The sequence below is a fragment of the Amblyomma mixtum genome, chromosome 2 (genome assembly GCF_055824585.1).
Source record: "Amblyomma mixtum isolate Tamu chromosome 2, ASM5582458v1, whole genome shotgun sequence".
NCBI lineage: Eukaryota > Metazoa > Arthropoda > Arachnida > Ixodida > Ixodidae > Amblyomma > Amblyomma mixtum.
In genome coordinates, this window is record NC_143013.1 from 260,704,303 (window position 1) to 260,727,062 (window position 22,760).

Sequence of the window (22,760 nt, forward strand, 5' to 3'; positions counted from 1 at the left end):
TAGGGCTGTATTTCGGAGCGAAGTTGCTGAAAGGAATGCGCCGTTTTAATTAACCCCATTTCTGAGAAAGAAAAAATGAAGCAACACCGAGAAGAGAGCACTCACCTACAATTGTTGCAAAAATGAAGACGCCGATGAGATAGCACAAAATAGTGAAAATGTATCTGCAAAGAAGAAAAAAAAGAGAAACAAGCGGGACGTCAGCCAAATATTCACAGCAACAGCGCTGGCTAGTAGCTTGTACATGCTATCGTTTCTTAGGTGGCATTAAAATGAATTCGTGGGTTCAGATCCCACCCGTAATATGTGGATGGCTTTTCTCCTGATTTCTCCGAAATTATCTTATACCTAAAATGATTACGCATTTAATACCCCACTCCTATCAAAATCACAATAAAAATTATAGTTCTCGTACGGTTTCCTCGGTTTCAACGGCTCTTGGTGGCTTTTTTTTTTTGTTAAACGATTCTGATGGAAGTTGGCGACCCGAAACAAAATACACGCATGTAAAAAAAAAAAAACTATTCAGGATTTTTTCAGGTTCCCACCTAGTGGTTGTCGTGTGCTATGTCCTGGATATCCCGAGCTTCGGAGACCCGATCATCGGTTTGACTTTCACTCGATAACGCGAAATAAAGCGTGAGTTCCACCTCCCTGTCTCAGCTGCTTCTGCCCACAAATGTTCCTTGAAATAACACGCACTAGAAAGCCTTCACGAATAGAGATATCTCAGAACTATGACACAAAATGTAATCTAAGAAAATATAAATACGAAAGGATTGCTCGGGCATGCATTCCATACAGACATAATCCGCAGCGTATAGGTCATCATTAGGACTTCCCCCCCGAACGTGAGTTAAATGTACCAAAAAGCAAATGAATACTCCACAGAAGCCCATGCCACGTGGAAGCGTTGAAATGAGTTTGAGAGAGAAGACGAGAGGAGGAGGAAGAGTGAAAAGGAAGGAAGCGGGAAAGGGTTGGAAAGAGGGGAGTCAGGCCGCGAAGCCAACTCACAAATGTCCAGCTGCTGCCAGAGCGCGCAAGTTTCTCACATCCCGGATTAGCAGACTAGAAACTAAATATGCGTGGCAGCCGGCTGCATCGTTAGGAAGGGATATACAAAGCGCGGCTTCGTACAATGCAGAAGTCCGGTAACGCCGTTTCGTTCACTCCCCCTCCCACTGAGATGTTTATCATCTATCTCTGCATGACCACACAATGGACAAAACGCGAAGATATATGCGGCTAGCGCACGAGGGTATAAAAGGCTAACGAAAGCATCATGAATGGGTGAATAGCGTCGTGTGGGCCTCATTTATCAAGCAGGTATCGCTGCTGGTTGTGCGTGGGCGGCGCCAACGAGAAAGGAGTTTCTCTGGGCCTCTATAGCACGCAGCGCTGTCATGCTTCGTGGTTGCTTAATTAACGAAGAACTTCCGCCAAGATAGGAGAGTGCCCGCGCTGTGGTTCGTGAGCACAATGGGTGAATCCTGTAAGGTAACCGCGAAGGAGAAACCACATGGTCGTCGAGCCTTCTCTCAAAAGGAGGCATGGTTCAAAGTGTGGTTTCAAAGAGAGGTCATTTCCGCGTGTTTCCTGTCTGAGAGGTAGACTAGAACCTAATGTAGAAGTTTAAATTCTGCCTAAATGCGGTACACGATGGAAGAGAAAGGATAGGCCGGCGTATTTACGTATTCATAAAAATGTATTAACACGTCCAATGCTTAGGGGAAACCCACAATGTGGAGTAATTTGTAATAAGGTAGTAATTACTCATCGACATCCACCCGAACGCAGCCATACTGCTACAAAAGAAAGCTGTATAGCTTTCCTTTGTAGCCGTGTGGCTGCTCTCGGGTGTATGTCAATGAGTAATTACTCCCTTATTACGTATTAATTGATGGCTGAAACGAATTTAATTGGCATGACTCTATGACCTGTTAATAGGACAGGGTGGGAATCGGGAAGTCTTCGCCACTATTGTATTGGCGACTTTAAATCCGATCCTGTTTAAATCTGTGCTTCTTGTGCGCAGACTGATAGGGCTAGCTAGTGTACTTTGTGGTGTCTTTTACAGATGCCCACAAGATGGTGGCATGCGTCTAAAGTGACAATGCTCTCTGCGCGCGCCGCGTGTGTGGCTGTGTTTATGCGGAAAGGCAAGGCACAGTAACTGCCTTGCTCTCGGTGTACGCCTGAAGACGATCGCCACGGAAGGAACGGAAGACTGTGCAAAAGGAGAGAGAGAAAGAGTTGTCTTAGTTGAGGGATGGAGAGCTTCTTGTTAATTCGAGTGGCTTTCGACCACCTAGGATTCTTTATCGAGCGCTGACATCAGACAGTACTCGGACCATTTTGTATTTCGCATGCATTAAAACGAGTCAGTAGTGGCCAGGATTAGATCCCGCTGCCTTTCACTCGACAGCCGAATGCAACAACCACTGAGGCACCGTGGTAAGCTAAGCAAAGTGTAAACGCCTGTCCGAAAGAAGGTGTTCTCAAGGAAGGTTTCGACGAATTGCTTTCCTAGAACCCTCCGAGCTAGGAAACTGGCATAGTTCTCTCTTCAAGGAGTTACTCTTACCAAGAAACCAACGTGGCACACAGTATGAACCCGACAGCGTTGTTTGGAGGCCGAAACTGCAGTTACGAGGCGTTGTATGAGAACCACTTTATCGTAAGACTGATCGAAGTTGAGTATGGCTGCAGGTAGGGAAAAAAAGAGTTGAGGGGCGACGTCCTCTTCGTAGCATCACAAAAACATAGCCGTGACTATACTTTGAAGTTACATTGCCAAATAAAGCCTTAGACATAAGTTTTCGGACCACATAATGAGTCCCCTTATGCCATCAATAAAAGCAAAAATGTTCTACAAGGTGAGGACGAGGGCACTCTTTGCCGAGTAGAGATTCGAAGCTTTGGCGTTGCCATAAACTTCCCAGTTAACAGCTGGAAAGCAAGCCATATGGCTTGAAGACTTTCGACAAAGGCTGTCCATACACGTATCGACTCGATGCTTATGCGTGGGCACAATGCGTACTAAAGTTTGTACCGGAACATGCGAAAATATTTTCATAGCTCTGTAGAGTGCTCCATTTGAGTTTTTTGTTTCTTTTTTTGCAATTTCTGCAAGCCTCGTGTCTACTAGAAAAAGAGAGCAAGAGCGGCACTCTTTGGTGATAGCTTACAACTGCTTAGTGTTATCATCAAGAACAGCAGTGTTTTGCTATTACTTCGACCCTTTGCATCTTTATTTCAGACGTGCTATACTTATTCAATAAACCACGTTTATAGATTTAGTGAACTCTGATGCAGCTCCTAACATCGTAATCCTTCGCCTCTGCCTGGACAGCCCTGTTGCTTTATTTTTCCATTTATTTGTTAAATCACTTTTCCTCGACTCAACTGAGGCGCACGTGTTTTCAGCAAATATCAAAACTAATCGGTCTTCATTAGTTATGATAATAGAGCTACCATTTATCTTAAGAACTGCGGAAAACATGCGATTTAAATAGCAGCATAGGCGCCGGAAGAGGAGTTAAAGATCCCCTATAAGCCTTATTCTTGTCTGTTCTATTTCTCGTCTATCCTTAACGCGTCGACCCGCCCAAAGTAAGGCCGTGCAGCCTCCGCTCATTTAAGCCTGTTGCCAACTGATATAAATTGCCGGAACGACGTCAGTCTACATTTACTGTACCATTTTTTTTTTCTCACACTGCTCGCGAACGAGCGGGCCCAGCTTATTGAGATAACAGCCTCTTAGAAGCGGCCTGCACAAGGAAGCATTAAGCGGACCGTGCCTCGATCGGCTCGCAATGGAGCGTATCCGCGCACGAACAGACAACGTGATAACAGCTCCAAACTGTTCCGCAGGGAATCCTTCCGCATCACCCGCATCATTGGGGGTAAACAACCCTCATTTTCTGCGGTGCTGACAGTCTATCGACTCCATCTTCTCCTAAGCCTCCGACCAAGCGAGACGTGCTACTAATCTCGTTATGCGTGCAGCGTAGAATCCGTCCAAACTTAACTTAGGGAAGCGGCTTCGAAAGATTTAAAATAATGAGCCAATTTTAAAGGTCGAAAGCACAGTGCCTACACTGCCTTGTTTCTTCCTTGTCTATATTTTTAATACTCACCATCTTGGGTAGGCTGGTAGTAGTTTGAGGGCTAAGGAGATAGATCTGCAGAGTACAGAAAGTGTATTATTTTATCTTATTTTCTTGGATTACCCGTATAAGCATAATCTTGAGTGCGGTGCATATCCGGTAGACCGCGAAAGAGGATAAAGGCTGGAGCCCTATGTAGTGTGTTTTTTAAACGTGTTTTAATGCTCTACTTAATTTTGCAAGTACTGACGCTATCGAGATTTTTAAAGAAGCCGGAATAAAAGTAGTTCCACTGACCAATTTTTTTTACTTTGCATTCTGCTTCAGCGAGTAATTATAGCTTTGTTTCCATAATTTGCTCTGAAGGTATTTTTTTCTAGACCGCTAGAGTGATGTATGAATTCGTTTTATTAATAGTAATTATCATAAAATTCCTCTTTGGATACTGACAATTTTTTCGTGCACAGATTACTCAAATTTTTAGGGGCCGAAAACACCACTTTAGCTCCCGAACGCTGCGTTATACTTTTTAGATTTTTTGAAATAAAAAAAAATAGCGCAGTGTTCGGGAGCTAGAGTGTTTTTTTCGGCCCCTAAAAAGTTGAGTAATCTGTGCACGATAAATTTACAGTATGCAAAAAGGCGGTTGGCTGCAGAAAGAAACATAAGAATAAATTTGTTAATTGCATTGAAGATGTCGTACATCAGATACCCCTTTCCTGTGGCAAGCAATACTTAGGACAAACAGGCAGATGCTCCCAAAGCCTATCATTCAGGCAGATGCCTGAATGATAGGCTTCGGGAGCATGAACGGGACGTAGTGGGAAATGTTTCTGAGCTCAATGCCTCGTTTTTGATTGCATACCATTCCTCAAAAAAGTGTGTTACTTTAAAAGTGTACAAAACTACTTAACACGGGAAATCATTGAATCCGAATGAATTTATCTGTTGGAAGATGTCTATGTGAGTAGCCCTTCCGTCGCGCTGTTGAAAAAGGAGCTCGCATATCTGACTGATAAGCTTTGCTAGCGCATTATTTGATGGTGTGTTGATAAGTCGTTATATAATCCACCCTTCTTTTGAAAATTTATCTTTGTTGGAAGTCAGCACTGTGTGTGTTTGTCTGTCTTAGCCCTCGTCTTTTTGCGCTACGCTTTTACCTTTGCAATATGAACCGACAAGCACAAGCGTCTATACACTTCAGGAATTTCTTTACGACGCACGTCTACAGCCGTGCCGGTGTCGCTTTACCCTCGTCTTGCACTGACTCGTACATCTACTCCTGCACTGCCTGTACAACCGAATGCTGGCAATCTTCACTCGCAACATCTGACGCTTGCGGTACAAGTTCGCGCAAAGAAAACAGAGTGGTTTTAAAAATACAACGAAACAAAGAAAGCATTCACAAAAGCTGGCAGACACGATAACCCAAGGTCGCAACACTGAGCACGACTCAGAGCCGCGCCGACATCGGGCTAAGCCGAGCACCCGATAGAAAATGGATGTTGACATTGGCTTTCGCAGGCGCTTTGGGGAGAATGTTCCGAAAAGACCGGAGGCATTCCAATCATTCTCTTGGGGCGTTTTTCCAACTCCACTCCGAAACTTTTGCAGTTTCAAAGAAGCGTGTCGCGACAGACGCCGTCTTTCCCTTGTTTTCGCTTTGCTGCGGTGTGAAGAGTGTCTCAGTTTTTGCTTTTTTTTCTTCTCAAGAAAACACGAGTTTAGCCGCAACGCCTAGGAGTAAGCACTCGGGGAATAGTAACGTCTAAAATAAAAAGGGCGTCGGCAATCACTGCAAGCCGGAGGTAGTAATAACGGAAGGAAAGTGTGAACACAAATGTGTCTGAAAACTAAGACGGGCTTGGAAACCAAGACGCCGGGAAAGTATACGCTCTGCGGATCTCGTTCCAGAAACTGCGAGTTTGCGCACAGTCTTGAGGCTTGCTTGGATGAAAGCAGACTTCAAAAGCTAAGGAAAAAACACTAAAACAAAAACTCCAGCAAATAAAGACATAAGGCAGTGTAGCAAAAACTAGGTCAGTGAAGTTTCTTTGCCTGTGTGTTCGTTTCGGCTTACGTTTGAGTTTTTCTCCTACTTCCTGTCTTTAAGACCGTTTCCATATGTAAGTGCCCCTCACAGAAAAAAAATAAAGAAACTGCTGAAGGAAATAAGAAGAGAAAATGCGAAACGAGAGAGAAAAAGCGTGCATACCGATGTCGAGAGATTCGCTTTGTTTGCGCGATTCAGGCGGTGTCCGTTTGTCTCAGGAGCGGAGAACCGGGGTAACATGCGGCTGGTCCTAAGGTGCGGCTTTATATGCCCACTCCGCAGTCCGTGGCGCGGCTGTACTTTCACAATAGTATCAAAGAGTACAAGGCACCAAACTGCTGCCCATTTTCAAGGCTGCTTCAGAAAAACTTCAGAGTAGTGATGACAAAGAATAGTGATGGTGCTTCAGAGTAGCGATGACCAAAAAAAAAAGGCGAATAAACGGGCCCTAGAAAACGTGAGGGGCATTGAATGGATGAGTTATGATCATCACATCGTATTTTTCAGCGTCAACGCTTCTTTGGCTCAGGGGTTACGGGGTTCGGCTGCTGATCCAGAAGACGCGGGTTCGATATCAGCCGCTGCGGTCGCATTTAGATGGAGGCGAAACGCTAGAAGCCCGAGTACTCTGGCGAAGTCAGTGCACGTGAAAGAATCCCAAGTGGTCGAAATCATCCAGAGCCTCCACTACGGCATACTTCCTTGCCTGAGTCGCTTTGGGAAGTTAAGCCCCAGGAAATTAAAACCAAACCACGTTTTTTGCAGTCACTGTCTTATAGTTAGTGTAACTGTGTAAAAATGTGAAAAATACCGCAGGTTGAGAGTCAGGTGCCATTTGTTAGAATTATCGGAAATATGCGCACTGGTTAGAATTCTTATCTGGATTTTACTTTGAAGGATGAAGTCCACCTTTACCCGCCGCGGTGGCTCAATGGCTACGGACATCGGCTCCTGTGCCAAAGGTCGTGGAATCGAATACTGGCCACGGCGACCACGTTTACATGGAAGCAAGTGCAAACATGTCCATGTGCTGTGAGATGTCGGTGGACGATAAAGACATCCATGTGGTTGCAATTAATAGCGATCCCTCCACCCCGATGTCTTTGATAGGCCATGCGTAGCGTGGGGACGTTAAATTCCATTTATCATATCGTGTACCTTTCAAATTAAGGCAACACTGTTGTCTGTAAATGAAAAGATGTTATCCTAGCATTCAGGCCGTATTTTCAGCGTACGTAACAAGACAAAAATTCTTAGGAGATCCTTGGTGAACCGTTTGAAAGCGTTGGCAGCCAACCGTTCGTTATATCCGAGGAATTCACACACTAAAGTTCGTTATATCTGAACTAGCATACAAATTCGCATAGGTAGTTTACTAAGTTCGTTCGTAGCCCGGTGGGCAGGGGGCAACGCACCTGGTTACTCACAGATGGCGCTCGCCATTTCCGCTGGCATAGATCACTCTAAAGCTAAAGCATCAACAAGCTCTGTCAGGATTTTGATGGTCTACTACGGCTACCGTCATGTTTTAATTCAAATCTATTGTTGCCTTCAAGTTCGCTCCGGAGATACGAGAGGATATTTTTAGAGCACTTATACCTTGAAAATAAACAGCGGCCCAAGTTTACAGTCCATTGTTTGTTGTGAAATGCCTTGAGCACTTCGCCTAAATGGGCCCGTTGCACGAAGAGCAATCATATGCATCCAAGTTATTTTTTCGAAGTATTGATAGAATCAACAGAAACGTTCCTTTTACGCACTGCCAGACTACAAGACTGCATTAGAAAAAATTCTTTTATCACATGCCTATAGTATTCGTGCCTTCATTGATGGAGTGATAAATTAAGACAACTTCCATCTCTTCAGCCAATTAACATCCAGACCAGTTCGCTTAAAAGAAACATTCATCTACGTCTCTGTGTATTGCTCCATCTGAATATATATGGAGCTGAATTAACCGCGGCTGCTCAAAAGCAGTCTATCAGCCAGCACCTAGTAAAATTAGGGCCGCAGTCGTGGTTCACTGGTTACTGTGCTCGGCTGCTGTTCTTAAAGACGCGGGTTCGATCAAGGCCGTGGAGGTGGCATTTCGATGGTGGCGAAATGTTAGAGGCCCGTGTACTGGTGATTGCAAAGCACGTCAATGGTTGTCTGAAGTGGTTTTAGAATTAGATAAGTTTAAACGAGCCGACTGTGTGAAACTTGCAGGTAAAGCGTGCGAAATGTTTTTGCGCTAGCAACTGTAAGTGCCGACTAAAAGGCTCCGGCATTCAGGATTATCTGCTGTGCACACCGACAGGCAGAGGCTGCAATGATTATGTTACGTACGGTGGCGCCAAGTTTCCAGCGAGGAAGTGGTTGTTTAAAGGAAGAAAACGAGTGCCGACGAAGGTGATGCTCACGAAACATTGGCGGCATCAGATGACGTACGGCAGCTTGTATACAAATTTACCTGTATACAAATTTCGGTAACAATGACGTCACCACGAGGTTCTCCGCACTCTTCTAAAGCCATGAGGAGAAGCCTGAACATCGTCACGGTTTTAATCGGTGATTACATCACCATTTTAGATGCTAGCGCAAAACTACTACGCATGCTTTAACTATAGAAGCTTCATAGATTCTAATTCTTGAATAATTTCGAATTTTCAAAAAACATTTCACCTTCCCTTTAAAAGAACCTAAGGCGGTCAAAACTCTCCGGAGCCCTCCATTACTGCTTCCCTTAGGCCTGAGTCGCTTCGGGACGTTAAATACCATAAACCAAACCAAACATAGTAAAATAAGCAAGAAAAATACAAAAGAAACATGGGCCTACATTTTCAAAGACTGACAGTCAACAGCCTGCCAGTACAACGAGACCATTTTGCTTGAAGGTACATTTTTCGGTGTCAAAAACGGCGTTCCATCCAGGACACGGAAGGTACGCCGATCCTTTCTATGGTTTCGCCCCGTCAGCAGGTAGAAATAACGAAGCGGTGCTGGCAGCAGGGGTTTATGCTTTTTTAACCGAACAGGCCACACACGGAAGCGCGAGATATTGACCCAGACAGAGGACAAACACACGTTGCGTGCACTCGATATCGAAATGCTGAGAAACTGAGCAGGAGAAAACTGTATATGTAAAAAAAAAAAAAATTGAAGCAGTTTTTCGCAACACGTCCACGAATGAGTTGTGTTTAACGGTCAAATTCTACGGCCTGCTGCACTTTATGCTCTACTGAAAAGACCTCTACAGCAACGTTTTCGGCAGATGCCTCGGCTCGGCTATTAAAAGCGACATCTATGGAATGTCGCATTCATGACCTACGCCGAGCGCAGGTGACATAAGCTTCGTTCTTTGTACGGCAAAACTCATTTCTCCACTCAAATTAACAGACGGAAGAGAGGTAACTTTTGTGAACTGGAACTACGCGTGAGCAACAACGTATACGGGTAGAGCTGGCGCCTGGCAATCCCTGCTCGAATTCATTAAAAGGTCCGCACGCGGACGCGGTGTAGGATTGGTCGGCAGGAAACATGAATTATTCATTAACGGTATTTTTCAGCGTTGCGATGTCTCTTGAGGAGAGAAGGAAACACCGATGCATCTGATGCGCCAGAAGTTTTTTGAATACTGTTTTGTGCTTTTGGCTTAGGACTTTTCTTTATGCGTCTATGTACGTACGTATACGTACAACCCGGGAAAAAAAGTCTTTAGGACTCGTGAGCCGCAAACGAGGTCGATCGTCATCATCATCATCATCATCATTAGCCGCTGAGAGAGAGAGATAGATAGAGAGCGAGAAAGAGAGAGAGAAAAAGAAGGATGGAAAGCAGGAAGGTTAACCAGGCGATGCCCAGTAGGCTACCCTACACTTGGGGTGGGGAACAAAGAGGAAAAAAAGAAAAACAGTGGCGTCGAAATGAGTTTTTTAAGTGTTCATCGCCGTCATATCGAGACCAGTCTAATAGAGGTGAAAGTCAAAGTCGAGTTTAGCTATCTGGGCTTGTGATATGAAATTAATGCTGAAAAACACGACGCATATGTGCGGAAGCCGGTTTCCAACCGTACCGGAGACTTTTGTCCCAAATAGTCGGTCTATGTGTCCGACTATCCGAATTTGTTGTGTATTGTCTAGGTATCTCTACAGGTGTAAAATGAGAAGTAATATAAAATGGAGTGTAATGGAGACGTAAAACTGAGGCGTTGCTACGCGAGTAGTGTATAAGTGTCTTGGCGAGCGAATACCCGGCAGGAGGAAGTAGGTCGTATTGCTAATAGCAGGTAGTACTACTAATATTGCCCAAGAAATCTGGAGGGCCAAGATCCACAATGGTGGTTTTGCCGAGTTTTCGCAGGGATTATTCCTTTCTTTTGATTTGGATCACTTGTGAATCTTGTCCGGGGAATCTGATCTAGATACGCGAAACCCCTTTCAGGTAAGTCATTTTCGCAACTTGTCGGCACCTACCTTATCGACTATAAAAACTAGTTTATGGTATTTTTGCTCAGCACGACCGTTCAGTGTTACTCATCAAGCAAGGTACAAAAAAAAAAAATACAGGACGATCAGAAATCTGAAGTGACAGTTCTGCGAAAGGAGTTGAATTTACCCGTTACTTTTATGCTTTTGCTATAAGCCAAAGCTCAGAGTTGTACACTCAGAGTACGCACAAATTCAGAACTGAACACTCATCTTCTCATAACCTCCGTACTGCCTCCATCTAGAAAGTTCCCACTACCAGAACTAAATACGAATAAATCCAGCGCTGCTTTTATGTCCCCGCAATATTTAATAGACTACGTAGTGAGATATGGATTTTAAAGAATAAAAAGGCAGTAAAGAAAGCCCTCTCAAACTACTCTATCTCGGGATTTTGATGTGAAAAAAGGTGAAAAAAAGGGGGGAAACGCTCAAGATCTTTTCTTTGCTTGCTTTTCATGTGTTCGTAAGGTACAACAATTTCATTACCTTCTCTCTTTTTCTGTTTTAGTAGGCAACCACAAGCGAACCAGTTGCCCCTTTTCCTGTTCGCAAATGACTTTTATTGCATCTTCTTGATTCACTTGTTTTCTCTACTTTTTTTTTCCCTTGAACATTTCCAATTTCATATGATGCTTCTATGTAGGTAAAAAAGAGATTTGCCGCCTGCTGCCGGGTTTTGCCTAAGAAGCCACTGATGGCTTTGACATGCCCGGAAATGTTGTACTGTACTGCCTGATGAAAAATAAACTTTTATTACAATTATTACTTCCGAAACACGTAGATCCCCAAATTGCTTCTCGATGGAATTTCCTTCCGCGTTGCGACGTAAAGAGAGTTCCTACAAGTAAGCAAAAAAAGAACAGCCTAATCGAGTAGAAGGAGGAATTCAAAAGGTACGCGTCTGTCTGCAGCAACTTTAACATCGCGATCAATCAAAACCACATTGCTTCCATCGAATCAAATCTCACAACGAAATTACAAGGACCTTAAGAAACTTAATAACGGTAGCTCGGTCAAGTACAGGCAATGAAAATGTATGTTTCCTTGATGTCGATGGAAGCTTTTTGGTTTTGGTTTTTGTGGGGTTTAACGTCCCAAAGCGACTAAGGCTATGAGAGACGCCGTAGTGAAGGGCTCCGGAAATTTCGACCACCTGGGGTTCTTTAACGTGCACTGACATCGCACAGCACACGGGCCTCTAGAATTTCTCCTCCAAAGAAATTCTAGCCGCCGCGGCTGGGATCGAACCCGCATCTTTTGGGCCAGCAGCCGAGCACCATAGCCACTGAGCCACCGCGGCGGCTGATGTTGATGGAAGCGTGAATGCAGACACATGAAGTGCGTTTGCAGAACAATTTCGTTCTGCGTCTACGGGTACTGAGGGTACCGATCTTGGCGACCTAACTATCGTGTCTTGTGGCGAGCAGTGCGCAGTACTTATTAATGAGGACACTGTAAAACGTAGCCTTGGTAAATTGAAGCCATCGCACTCCAACGGTTACACAGCATCCTTGTGACCCAGTTGGATGGTTTACTTTCTCTCCTTTTACCAGTGTTAAGTACTATATTTATTATATGCATCAAAATGTGAACGTTTCCTGAATTTTGGAAAATTGCAAGGCTTGCCCCTGTTAACAAACGTCAATGGAAAATCGACGCGAAAAACTGCCCTCTGATATCGCTTCTTCGTTTAGCTTCGAAAGTTTTTGAAACTAGAACACACATGTTAAGCTGGTGCAGCGTTAAGAAAGCTTTCCTACTTTATCAACACGGCTTTATCGCAGGCCTCTGAACATCCTAAAATATTCTCAGTTTCATGTACCGCGCCTCGGATGTGGCTAAAAAAAGAAGCCAACTTGACACAGTTGATTAAGGAGAAAGCCTTTAATGACCCATACTGTCGTCCGTTAACAAAGCGTGTCACAGGCGTTTAACTCAGGAACTAAGAACGATAGAAGAAAACCAATGCCTGCTTCAGATAGAGGAGGAAAAAATTAATATAGAAGTGAGGCTTGATGACTGTAGATTAGCTAGTTAATTAATTATTGACAAAAACCTGGAAATTGTGTCGAAATAGCGCGGACGTCGATATAGCCACGGGAATGGTGTGACGTCACATCCACCGAATGTCGTCACGGCATCGTAAAAATTGTCACAGAATGGTCGGAAAAACATCAAACTTGTGTCAAATTAGATAGAAAAATCTGTAATTAAGAGTAATTAACACTTACGATCCCCGAAAGATGTATAATTTGGGTATCGATATAACCACGGAAACGATGTGACGTGACATCCACCGGAAGTCGTCGCGGCATAGTGTCCTCGGCTTTCGCCGCTCAACACTTTAGTTGCCAAAGTGTCCTCGCAATTTTGTTACCTAAGTAAAGCCTTCGAGGTAATTTGCAATCCATCACATTATCAAAAGTTTTCAGAAACAGCCATGTCCAGCGACATTATTGCCACTCCTCCATGACTAGCTTACAAACTGCAAATGCTACCTGACCACTGATGGGCAGACCTCGAAAACTGATTGCTGTGATGTAGCCACCTTTTCGAAAAATCCGGATTATTCGGTTCAACAATGGCAATGCCGACGCTGACTTTTCTGCAGAACCCTAATGCTGCAGCCCACACGAGGTGCGCTGCAAAACTCCGTCCTCAGACCACTCATCTTTTGTTTATTCTTAAGTGATATCGCCGCTACCTTCTAACATTTGTCATTCCTCTTGTACGTCGGCGAGATGAAGATATTAAAAGAAGTTCGCACTATCAATGATTATCAATACTACAAGACATATCTGCTTCCGCTGTTTGGTGCACTGCGGACACGCTCTTACTCATCAGTACAAGGACTAAAGTTGTTTCGTATGCGCGAAAAACTGACGCAAAAGTTTACCATATCGGATCTGCGGAGACATGCTTCATTGCCAGAGTATAATACGGGACCTCCGTACTGTTCCTGACTCTTCGCTTAGTTTCTCTGCGCACACAAACTACATCACCAGGAATGCAATGTCATGTCTCTAGAGAGTGAACCGTGTCTCCAGAGACTTTAGAACTCCAGAGACCTTTATTAAACTTTATTGTTCTTTATGTCGCGCATTATTGTTGGAGTATGCTTCGGTCACATGGAAGAGCATCTGGCAGTCTAAAAGAGGTCGCATATAAAGATAAAGTACAATCGAACTTCCTCGCCATAACTAAACACAGTTGTTCTAGAAGTGCAAGCATAAAAATAGCTGCGTTCCACCTTCCCAGCTTATCTGTCATGGAATACTTGGACTTAGACGCCCGAAAGCCGACCTAATATTTATTTTTGAACTTCTCCACTGGGGTTACTGATTGGTCGGAACTGCGGCGCTACATAACTTTGTATCTCTCAAAACTCGCAAATATATCTATAGTTGCATACAACTCAAGAACTAAGCGACTTTTCCCTCTTTGCCAGTGAATGGCGTCGGCCGATTCTCATGACACTACAAGCATGACAATGAAGGGAGCGGCGAGACAATGCAGGGAAGAGACTGTCCCGTTTCATCTGCCACTCCCTGCATTGTCACTCTAGCAGGCTCATGAGTATCGTCAGACGCCATTAACTGGAAGGGGGTCCTTTGATGGGGGAAACCCGCGTCGTTCTTGAGTTGTATCCCACATTTTTTTTATAGGACTTTCCGTATCAACCGAGGCGTCCCCAAAAACGCAGTCTCACGTATTCTAAAAGCGTACAATGCATATTCAAAACAACTCTATATATTTAACTGCTCGCTGTCCGCCTTTTCTCAAAAAATCCTACCTATCCTTTAACCTACGGTTGCACATTCCCTGGGAAGTAGTGTTAGAAACCTGTAATCGGCCTCCTCACGTCCGACGACCGGGAAAATCGCCTCACCGCAGTTACTTCGGTGAAACTGATTTTAAGCATTGCATTTTATCCTTTCCTTATATCTTGTATTTTTGAATTGCTAAACTGTTAAACGCTCTGTTTAAAACTGCTTTGTATACCCTCCAGCATTTGCTTTGCAATTTTGATCCTCTTTGTTACCGCTTTTCGAAAATCTCATGTTCCTATATATGCTACCTAAAGTATGACAAATCAGGGAGTCCCTCACCACACCGTCTCTTACAGCTTAAGTGTAGGCGTGTAAATAAAATATTTTTAATTAATGTAAGGCTTTAATTTTCTCTAATAACTGCATCACATTTTTTAACCAGCCGTCGTGTCCTAGATGCGTATTTCTTTCGCTAGATAAAACTCTGTTTCTTCCATGGGCAAATTAACTCCTAGTAACCACATAAGCATAGAAAATGCCCATTAAGCTTCAATATCGCAAAGTCAAATGGTACACTCTCTCGTTGCCATGATGGACTGCCGTAATGCAGTGACCCTCGAGCGAGCAAAGTAGAGCCCGCGGCAATATAAACGCACTGCTGCCACCAAAGCTTTTACTAGTAAGCACATGCCACTCGTCTGTCAAAATGTTTTTCACACACGCTTGCGCGCACACACACATGCGTACACAAGCACAAACGCACAGACGCACACACACAAACGCGCGCAAGAGCGAACGCATGAACGCAGATAGGCGCACCCGCTAAGCCGGCCCACGGGTTTAGAATCACGCCTCGCAAAAAACGGCAGCCATTATTATGACGTTTGCGACGCACGGGGTCGCCCATTTGACGCGCTGAAGGAACGCTGCATCCACCTGCGCAAGCTGCGAGTCACAGCTGTTGGGAGAGTAGCGCCTCCGACACATTTCGTAACATGCCAGCATCTGCAGGCTGGTGCTTCTCGTCGGATGCGTATATAACACACGGAGCGCACGCAACAGCATTTCCCGAAAACGAGATGGGAGCGATGATAGCGAGGGCATAAATCATGGCTATACGAATACGCTGCGCACCAAGGGGCAAAATAAAGGGTAGAAAAAGACGAGGGGGATGTAGGGTGTTGTTTTCCGGAGCATTACGTAATGTTGCGAGAACTTTCATGTTGTTACCCTCTTTTTCCAGCTGGAGTCTGTGCTCCTTGTAAATGTTCCTTTTTGGGTGTTGTCTTGTTTTACCCCAGAACAATGCTTCCTAATGTGCGTAGCAGCACCGCATAAAGTACTATATAACCACACGCTGCAAGAATAAATATAGGCTGTACCTCGCTGCCTGACGAAAGCTGCGCGGCCTTTCGAAATGTATGGGTGATGTCGGTGGGGACAAGCTACCCTCATATATAAACATTTTTTTTTACCGGCCATCCGTTGTCAGTTGGCCAGCACACAACAGCCAATCATACGCGACAGCGTATGTAATAATTGAGTCTGACTAGTCTTGATAATCCTGTCCCTCGTTGGATGACGTTAGCTTGGCTAGCGTTAAATATGGAGAAGCAAAAGAAGGGAAGAGACGTGCGTTGAGTGTGCTCAAACCGGACTTCGGTATCACCGTCGGAATGTTCGGAGCCATGAAATTGCGTCACATTAGCTAGCCGACAACCACTCGCAGCTAAAATGGCTTTCTTATCAGCTGTCGCGCAACATGAAAGGCATGAAGGCAAAGAAGAATGCAGCGATCACATGTGCCATCCACCATAGCATACACAGGGCAAGCTATTATTGCGAGTGGTTCGGCATACAAATGCGTTACGAAACTCGGGGTCCAGCTCTGACAGCCCGCGGGAGAAAGGGACAGCAGCAAATAGGAGGCTGGGGAACCTGATATGACTTTGCAAAGCTTCTCGTTTCCGCTGCCACTGCCAGTGCTGGTGTGGTGGAGCGGGTACTCGGTCGTGTTCCAACCGGTGGCCGAGTGTGCTTGAGAGGGCCCGCTGCTATCGGACCTCGTCTTTCAAGGGCCCGAAATATTACGCGTTTGATGAACGACCAGCCGTGCGCAGATGCTTTCTCCGCATTCCCCGTCAGGTCACCCGAACTTGAGAGAGTGGTATTGCTGTTTTTTCCTTTTTTTTTGTTTTTTTTAGCGAATCCTGCGCGTCGTCATTCTGTTCTGGAGAACCGGTGCTTGAGGTCGGCGAATAAGTACGCACCCATTTTTAGTCTGCAAATATTTCTTGTCTGTATGCTTGTTTTTATTAGTTGGTCCCTGCTCTGAAATTTCTCATGTAGGCAGGGAGAAGTTTTATGACGCGGGCAATAAGTTATGAGCCGAAAGAGACCGAGAGAGGGTGCAGTACGGACGTTCGGGCGCCGAAACTGCGACAAATTTGCTGCTGCCCAAAAAAATCGACCTCCTTTTCGAGTGGATTTATTCTCGTCACGAATATCTTCTTGTCATTGCGTTTCCCTCCCCGAAGTGCCTCGCCTCCAACGAATTGCACTCACGCAGACTTTCCATTCTATTCGTTCACAGGACAGATCACGTGTCGGATGAAGAAAATGCGACTAAAGCGCGAACACTCGCAGAAAGAATGAAAAAGGTCTGATGGCGCTATTTCTCGTTTGTCAGTGCTGAAGGAAAAAAAAAAAACAGCCTAAATCAAGAAACTGGGGTGGCACAGTGAAAGGAAAGCAAAAAGCTAGATGAGACGATTGAGAGAAACTGTGTGAACTTTTAGGAGTGGTACATTCTATTCCTAAATCGACTGCTGACTTTAAATAAATCTTTCGTGTGGTTCTGTGATGCTGCTACACGAAATCGACATGCCCGAAAAGTAAAGCCAACTTAAAGCCAAAGTAAAGCCAAAAAAGCAACATTCCATCTGAAAGTTTCGTTTCGGTTCTTACAGCCTGGTGGAAACTACTAGGACTAGGCGGTGGTTTCTGCAACCGTGCTGTTCTCATGCGCTCGCGAGCCAGCCGCACACTTCTGGAGGTTGTCACCTCGCGTTCATAACTTGTACTGTACAAGCAGAGCTTGTGATATATGATAAGTAGTGTTTTATTGTCTGCTTACTATCCAGATAAGTCCGCGTGAAATATACTGTTTCTCTCTTACATCGAAAAGGTTAGACACGTCACGGTCATCCGTGCGGACGATTGTTCGTGCTTCCGTCGGTTCTGTTTGTGCTTATACTTTGCCCAGGTAGCCTGCTAGAAAATGCCATTTATCAAAGTCAGCGATGAAGGTCAAGGTTTTCTTTTTCAATCAGAACAAACTAATAAACAGCTGTTGCTTCGTTTTTTCTTCATTAAAAGCTCTTGCAACAAGTAATGGCATTCGATAGCTGTGTTTGCGCTTCGTTTGAGCTTTATATACAAAACTTTGTCAACGGTGCTCTGGCGAAAGTTTGTGAATACGGCCGATGAGGCGGCTATAGCCATATTTTGAAAGGCAATCTTTCTTAGCGGTCAGAATGGCGTGGCTTCTAGTGCTTAAATCCGGCGAATGTTCTGACGAACTGGAAAAAATTGGTACCTCAAGGCAACGCTGGCATGATGAGGCAGACAGGACTACTCTATGAAAAAAAAAAAGTATTGCAAAAGAGACCTGCAAAATACTGGTGCATGATTGTGTTACTAAGCAACAGCCATAAACTCGAATGTACGTAAAACTGGAACGGTCGGAACATTCTAAGCTCGCTCTTATTTTGCTGGATAATGATGATTCTTTCATCATTGCAGCAACGTTCTTGTCATATTAAGGTCACGAAGTGAAGGAAACAGTTAATACCGTCTTGAAGCAGGGATGTCCTACACTGACTCTTCGTCGAGCACTGAAAATGCCAGTTTTGCTTGTAATCTAGAGTGGACGGCGAATGAACGTTCTCAGTGTTCCCGACTTTGAGCAGAAAGAAGTGGGCTGCCGCCGCGCCCGCAAACTAAGGAAAATACATTTGATATACTACATGTTTTAATCAACCACGCGATGATTTTTGCCGCTAAAACATTCTGAATAATGTACTTCTTTTTTCTGTTATCTCGTGTCGTGTCTCCTTGCTGAGTGGTATCCCTCGTTGGCCGTTGTTTTAGGTGTATCTAACAGCTTTTTCAAGCGAGGCAGTTGTGTCACATGTTGTGAAGTGCAATGAATCAGTTTGCACGCATGGGAGACGGACTGCGGGGGAGACAGGAGATAAAGTACAGGAATCGTCGAGTTCAGTGGACAGTTTGATGACGCTGGGGTTTTGGGTCAGTGTGATCGTGGCCTAACACACAGATTACGTGAGCCACGAAAAGGAGCCGTAGCGTTAAATGTATACCAGCCTAGTTCCCTAAGGATCAGGGTAGGTGTTGTGGGCGGAGGTCGTGAGATGGTGTCCGGTTACCGCTTGGCCTGCGTGGATAGGCGTCTTCACAACAACAACGAAAAAAGAATCAGGCTGGTTTAAGCATGACTTGAACCTAGTTATACGAGCAAAGCTCTGTTAAGCATGATTAGCCTGGCGCCTGTGGCGAACAGTTGGCGCGCTTGGACAGGTGCGCGCTTCATTCATGGCGAGACTGAGCGACCAGCGCCGATGAAGCAGCTGTTAAATCCTTTCTAGTTAAATCAATGCTCCGAGCAAGCGCAGCTTCGACACCTCTCCACGGCGGGTCACGTGGCGTGACGTCACAGGACACACCTCCGCTCCGCCGGCTCAAGGTCAAACGCGCGCCACATTTGACCTTGGGAGTTTGCCTCGAGGAGTATAGCTTTCGCTCTAAAACCCCGAAGAGAGAGCTGTACGCACTGCAAGTTGGAACTGGGCGTGACCAGATCCCCGATGGTGGTGAGCGTGAGCGTGGACCAGTATAGCGACGCGAGGTACTTCCGGCCCAAGGCCTTCCACTCGGGAGAGTCCGGCTTGTGGTACGTCCAGTCGCCGTCGTAGTTCTCGAACTCGGACAGCATGTAGTAGAAGCAGCCGAACCAGTGGGACAGCAGCAGCAGGATGTGGATCAGGTTCACCACGCGCCACAGGTTCGGGTAGATAGTTCGCGACTCCACCATGTAGTAGAACCGGTAGCAGCGGTACACCTGTGGTGGGCGTGTAATAAAAAGCGTCTAAGAGACATCGTCGCTGACGTAATAGGAGAGCCTACGGGTACCTCCACTGACGACACGAAGGATAGAATACCTTGATGAAGCGCGGAAAGCGGAGAAGAGGTGCGATGCCGATCTGGAACTGGAGCAGGTCGAGCGGCGTGAGCGCGAGCAGGTCCATGAGGAAAGGCTTGGAGCGCATGTAGTGACCCGCCAACTTGCGGGCCTCGCACACCATAAGCCCCTGCTCCAGGTAGCCGGTGCGGAATTGCACCACGATGTCCAGCAGGTACACCAGGTCGGCGAAGCTGTCAGCCACGAACCTGCGCGTACGAAAATCAATCAATCAGTCAGTCAATCAATCAATCAATCAATCAATCAATCAATCAATCAATCAATCAATCAATCAATCAATCAATCAATCAATCAATCAATCAATCAATCAATCAATCAATCAATCAATCAATCAATCAATCAGTCAGTCAGTCAGTCAGTCAGTCAGTCAAACAATCCATGATTGCGGAGGTTACTTTTATTGGTTTAAATATGCAGGCTTAGCTCTGGCATATCAGTGCCGTAACTACGAGCAAAAAAGATGCTTCGTAAAATTTTCTTCTCTGCAGTATTACTCAGAATGTGGCGAAGCATCATTAACAAACGACAGGATGCCGCTGTTTAGTATCAACACCATTACTTTAGACTGCTTTGACAATCCGCCGAAACTAAGTAAAAATTTCGGTCCACTTGGCCCAGCGCCAACTTCTCATGCATTGTGATCTGCGGGCATTACATTCTTGCTGAAGTGAATAAGGTTCAAATAGACAATGAGTCAACAGTTGAACAAAAACTCGTCTACTCGGGAAGATTGATGAGAAAATGAACAGTTCGAAGACCAGTGCAAAAGATAACTGTAAAAAGAATCCGCATTAAGGAAAATATTATCTTGCAGGATGCGAAGCGTCCTGCACTTTTGTTTTTCTATTTGGTCAGCGTGTTGTTTTTGACTATTTTAGGCACTTTTTTTAAACTTGGTGCATGCCTTTCCCTGAAGTTTGCTATACAAAAATACGCGCCAAATTTGTGTGCTTTCAGGATCATTTAGAGGGAAGCAAAATACTGTCTTGGCAGCTAACTCAGGGTAGAACTTTTACGTTTTGGAGAGCGACTGCTATGCTAGGAGTATTATTAAAAAAATTATTAGTTTAAGGCACTTGAGCAAAGATTGAAATACTATTTTGAGCACAGACTGATGCGTAGTTTTTCTGCGAAAAGGAGCCAATTTTTGAAAATTTTTAAACTTTCGTAATGCGTTTGTGAATAATCTTTAAACTTTCGTAATGCGTTTGTGAATACTCTGTGCGATGAGAAAGCAGTCGGTGACTCCTGAATCCACCGACTGTCACGTGTGCGTGAATGCTTCCAGTCTCTTTAGTAGAATGCATTGTTTCACAATCGTCACTGGTGGAGCGGCGTCGCTTTCGAAGCTCTGCCCTATCACTGCGGTTCGCGATCAAAAGAAAATATTTAAAAAATTGGGGTTTAGCTCTGGTTAAACCTGGAGGATTGCGAAAGCAACGAGGAGAGAGAGAGAGAGAGCCATGGAGAGCGCGCGGCAGCGGTCCCGGCACGATAGCTATGCGCTGCTAATGCGCATGCGTAACTGGCGAGCGCGGCGGCGGCACCTCTGAGTCACCCGCGCAGCGACGGCAGCGGCGCGCCAGCTGTGCGCCGTGTGGCGTCACTGCTCCTAGCGCATGCGCAGTATGGCCTTTCATCAGCTCCACGAAATGGCTCGGAGACTCGCGTAGTGTTGGTTTCGCCAAAAAAAAATATCAAGCTACTTATTTTATTGGAGGAGAGGAGTAGTGGAAAAGAAGGCGTATGGTAATGTTTCTTCGGAATATGACCATTTTTTGTTGTGCATTCATTATATTTAGAAAGAAGGTTTGGTTTGGTTGGTTTATTGGGGTTTAACGTCCCAAAGCGACTAAGGCTATGAGAGACGCAGTAGTGGAGGGCTCCGGAAATTTCGACCACCTGGGGTTCTTTAACGTGCACTGACATCGCACAGTACACGGGCCTCTAGAATTTCTCCTCCAAAGAAATTCTAGCCGCCGCGGCCGGGATCGAACCCGCGTCTTTCGGGTCAGCAGCCGAGCACCATAACTACTGAGCCACCGCGGCGGCTTTAGAAAGAAGGCATTGCTGGTCGCAACCAGAGGGGCCTCAGTTTGTTTTCATAATATCGAATTAAAAAAAGAGGAAGAGAGAGGAAATTGATATTGTAGGTTGTAGCCCAAAAAGAGAGAACAGAAAGTCTAAGGAGGCAGACACAGACACTGTCACTCCCGGTCGTCTATTTAGCCCTACAACCTTTTGCTATGGGATACCGACATGCCCGAACATCCAACCCTCGACAACTATGAGAGGAGGTCATTGAGTGCGTGTGCGTGGACAGAGAGGGGAAAAGCCTACGCGCAGTGAGGGGAGGGTGGAGAGAAAGGAAGAAGGAGGGAGAGACTGACCAGAGATGCACGGAGGAGGTCTGCAGCTCGGTGAACGTCTGGCGGAGGATGAGCGCCCAGGCGTTGTACAGCACGCACCAGGTGAGGATCCAGAGCCAGACGAAGAGTGCGTTCTCGTCCGGATTGATGACGCCCATCAGCAGGCGCTCGCAGTTGGGCCTCGAGAAGAAGCGGGGCCGCGACTCCGTAGCCGGCGATGCTGCCGAGTCGCTGCCCGCCGTGCGAGGCTCGCCGATGTGGCGCGTCGAGAACCTGCGCCGCCGTCATATTAGCCGGGCGAATGATTAAAAGAGTGGTCACTGAGAAAGATGAGTCAATAATAAGCGACGAAACTTGGTTTGAATAAACCAGTGCATCATCCTCAGCGTCATCATCATCAACGTACACGACATAGAGTTTCTTACTATTACCTAGAGGGAAAGCTGGCGGCGCTGCACTTCAGCCACCATGGACGCTCAATGAATCATGGGACGGTGAGCTACTTGTTGCGGGACAGTCGTATTTTTCCGGGAACATGGAGTGGCACTACTAAGATGTTTCATTCCGAAAACGCTGTTCGTGTGTGCGCAGACGACTTTCGCGCGAACGCAGTGTGCAAAAACCATAGTACTAAAAACGCATAGACACAAGACGTCAATAAAAGGTTTCACTTTTCCGAAATGCCATTAAAAAACTTGTTAAAGTA

General features: G+C 45.5%; 1 protein-coding gene across 2 annotated transcripts in view; it reads right to left on the reverse strand.

Moving 5' to 3' along the window:
• Positions 1 to 22,760, reverse strand: part of LOC149363749 (uncharacterized) — a 295,934-nt gene that overhangs the window by 42,634 nt on the left and 230,540 nt on the right. For both annotated transcript variants that reach the window (XM_089573697.1, XM_089573698.1), the window contains exons 3-6: positions 22,076 to 22,327; positions 19,645 to 19,873; positions 19,258 to 19,544; positions 106 to 164 (exon numbers count right to left, since the gene is read on the reverse strand). In XM_089573697.1, the coding sequence (XP_089429823.1) occupies positions 106 to 164; positions 19,258 to 19,544; positions 19,645 to 19,873; positions 22,076 to 22,327 (827 nt within the window). The remainder of the gene's footprint in view (positions 1 to 105; positions 165 to 19,257; positions 19,545 to 19,644; positions 19,874 to 22,075; positions 22,328 to 22,760) is intronic.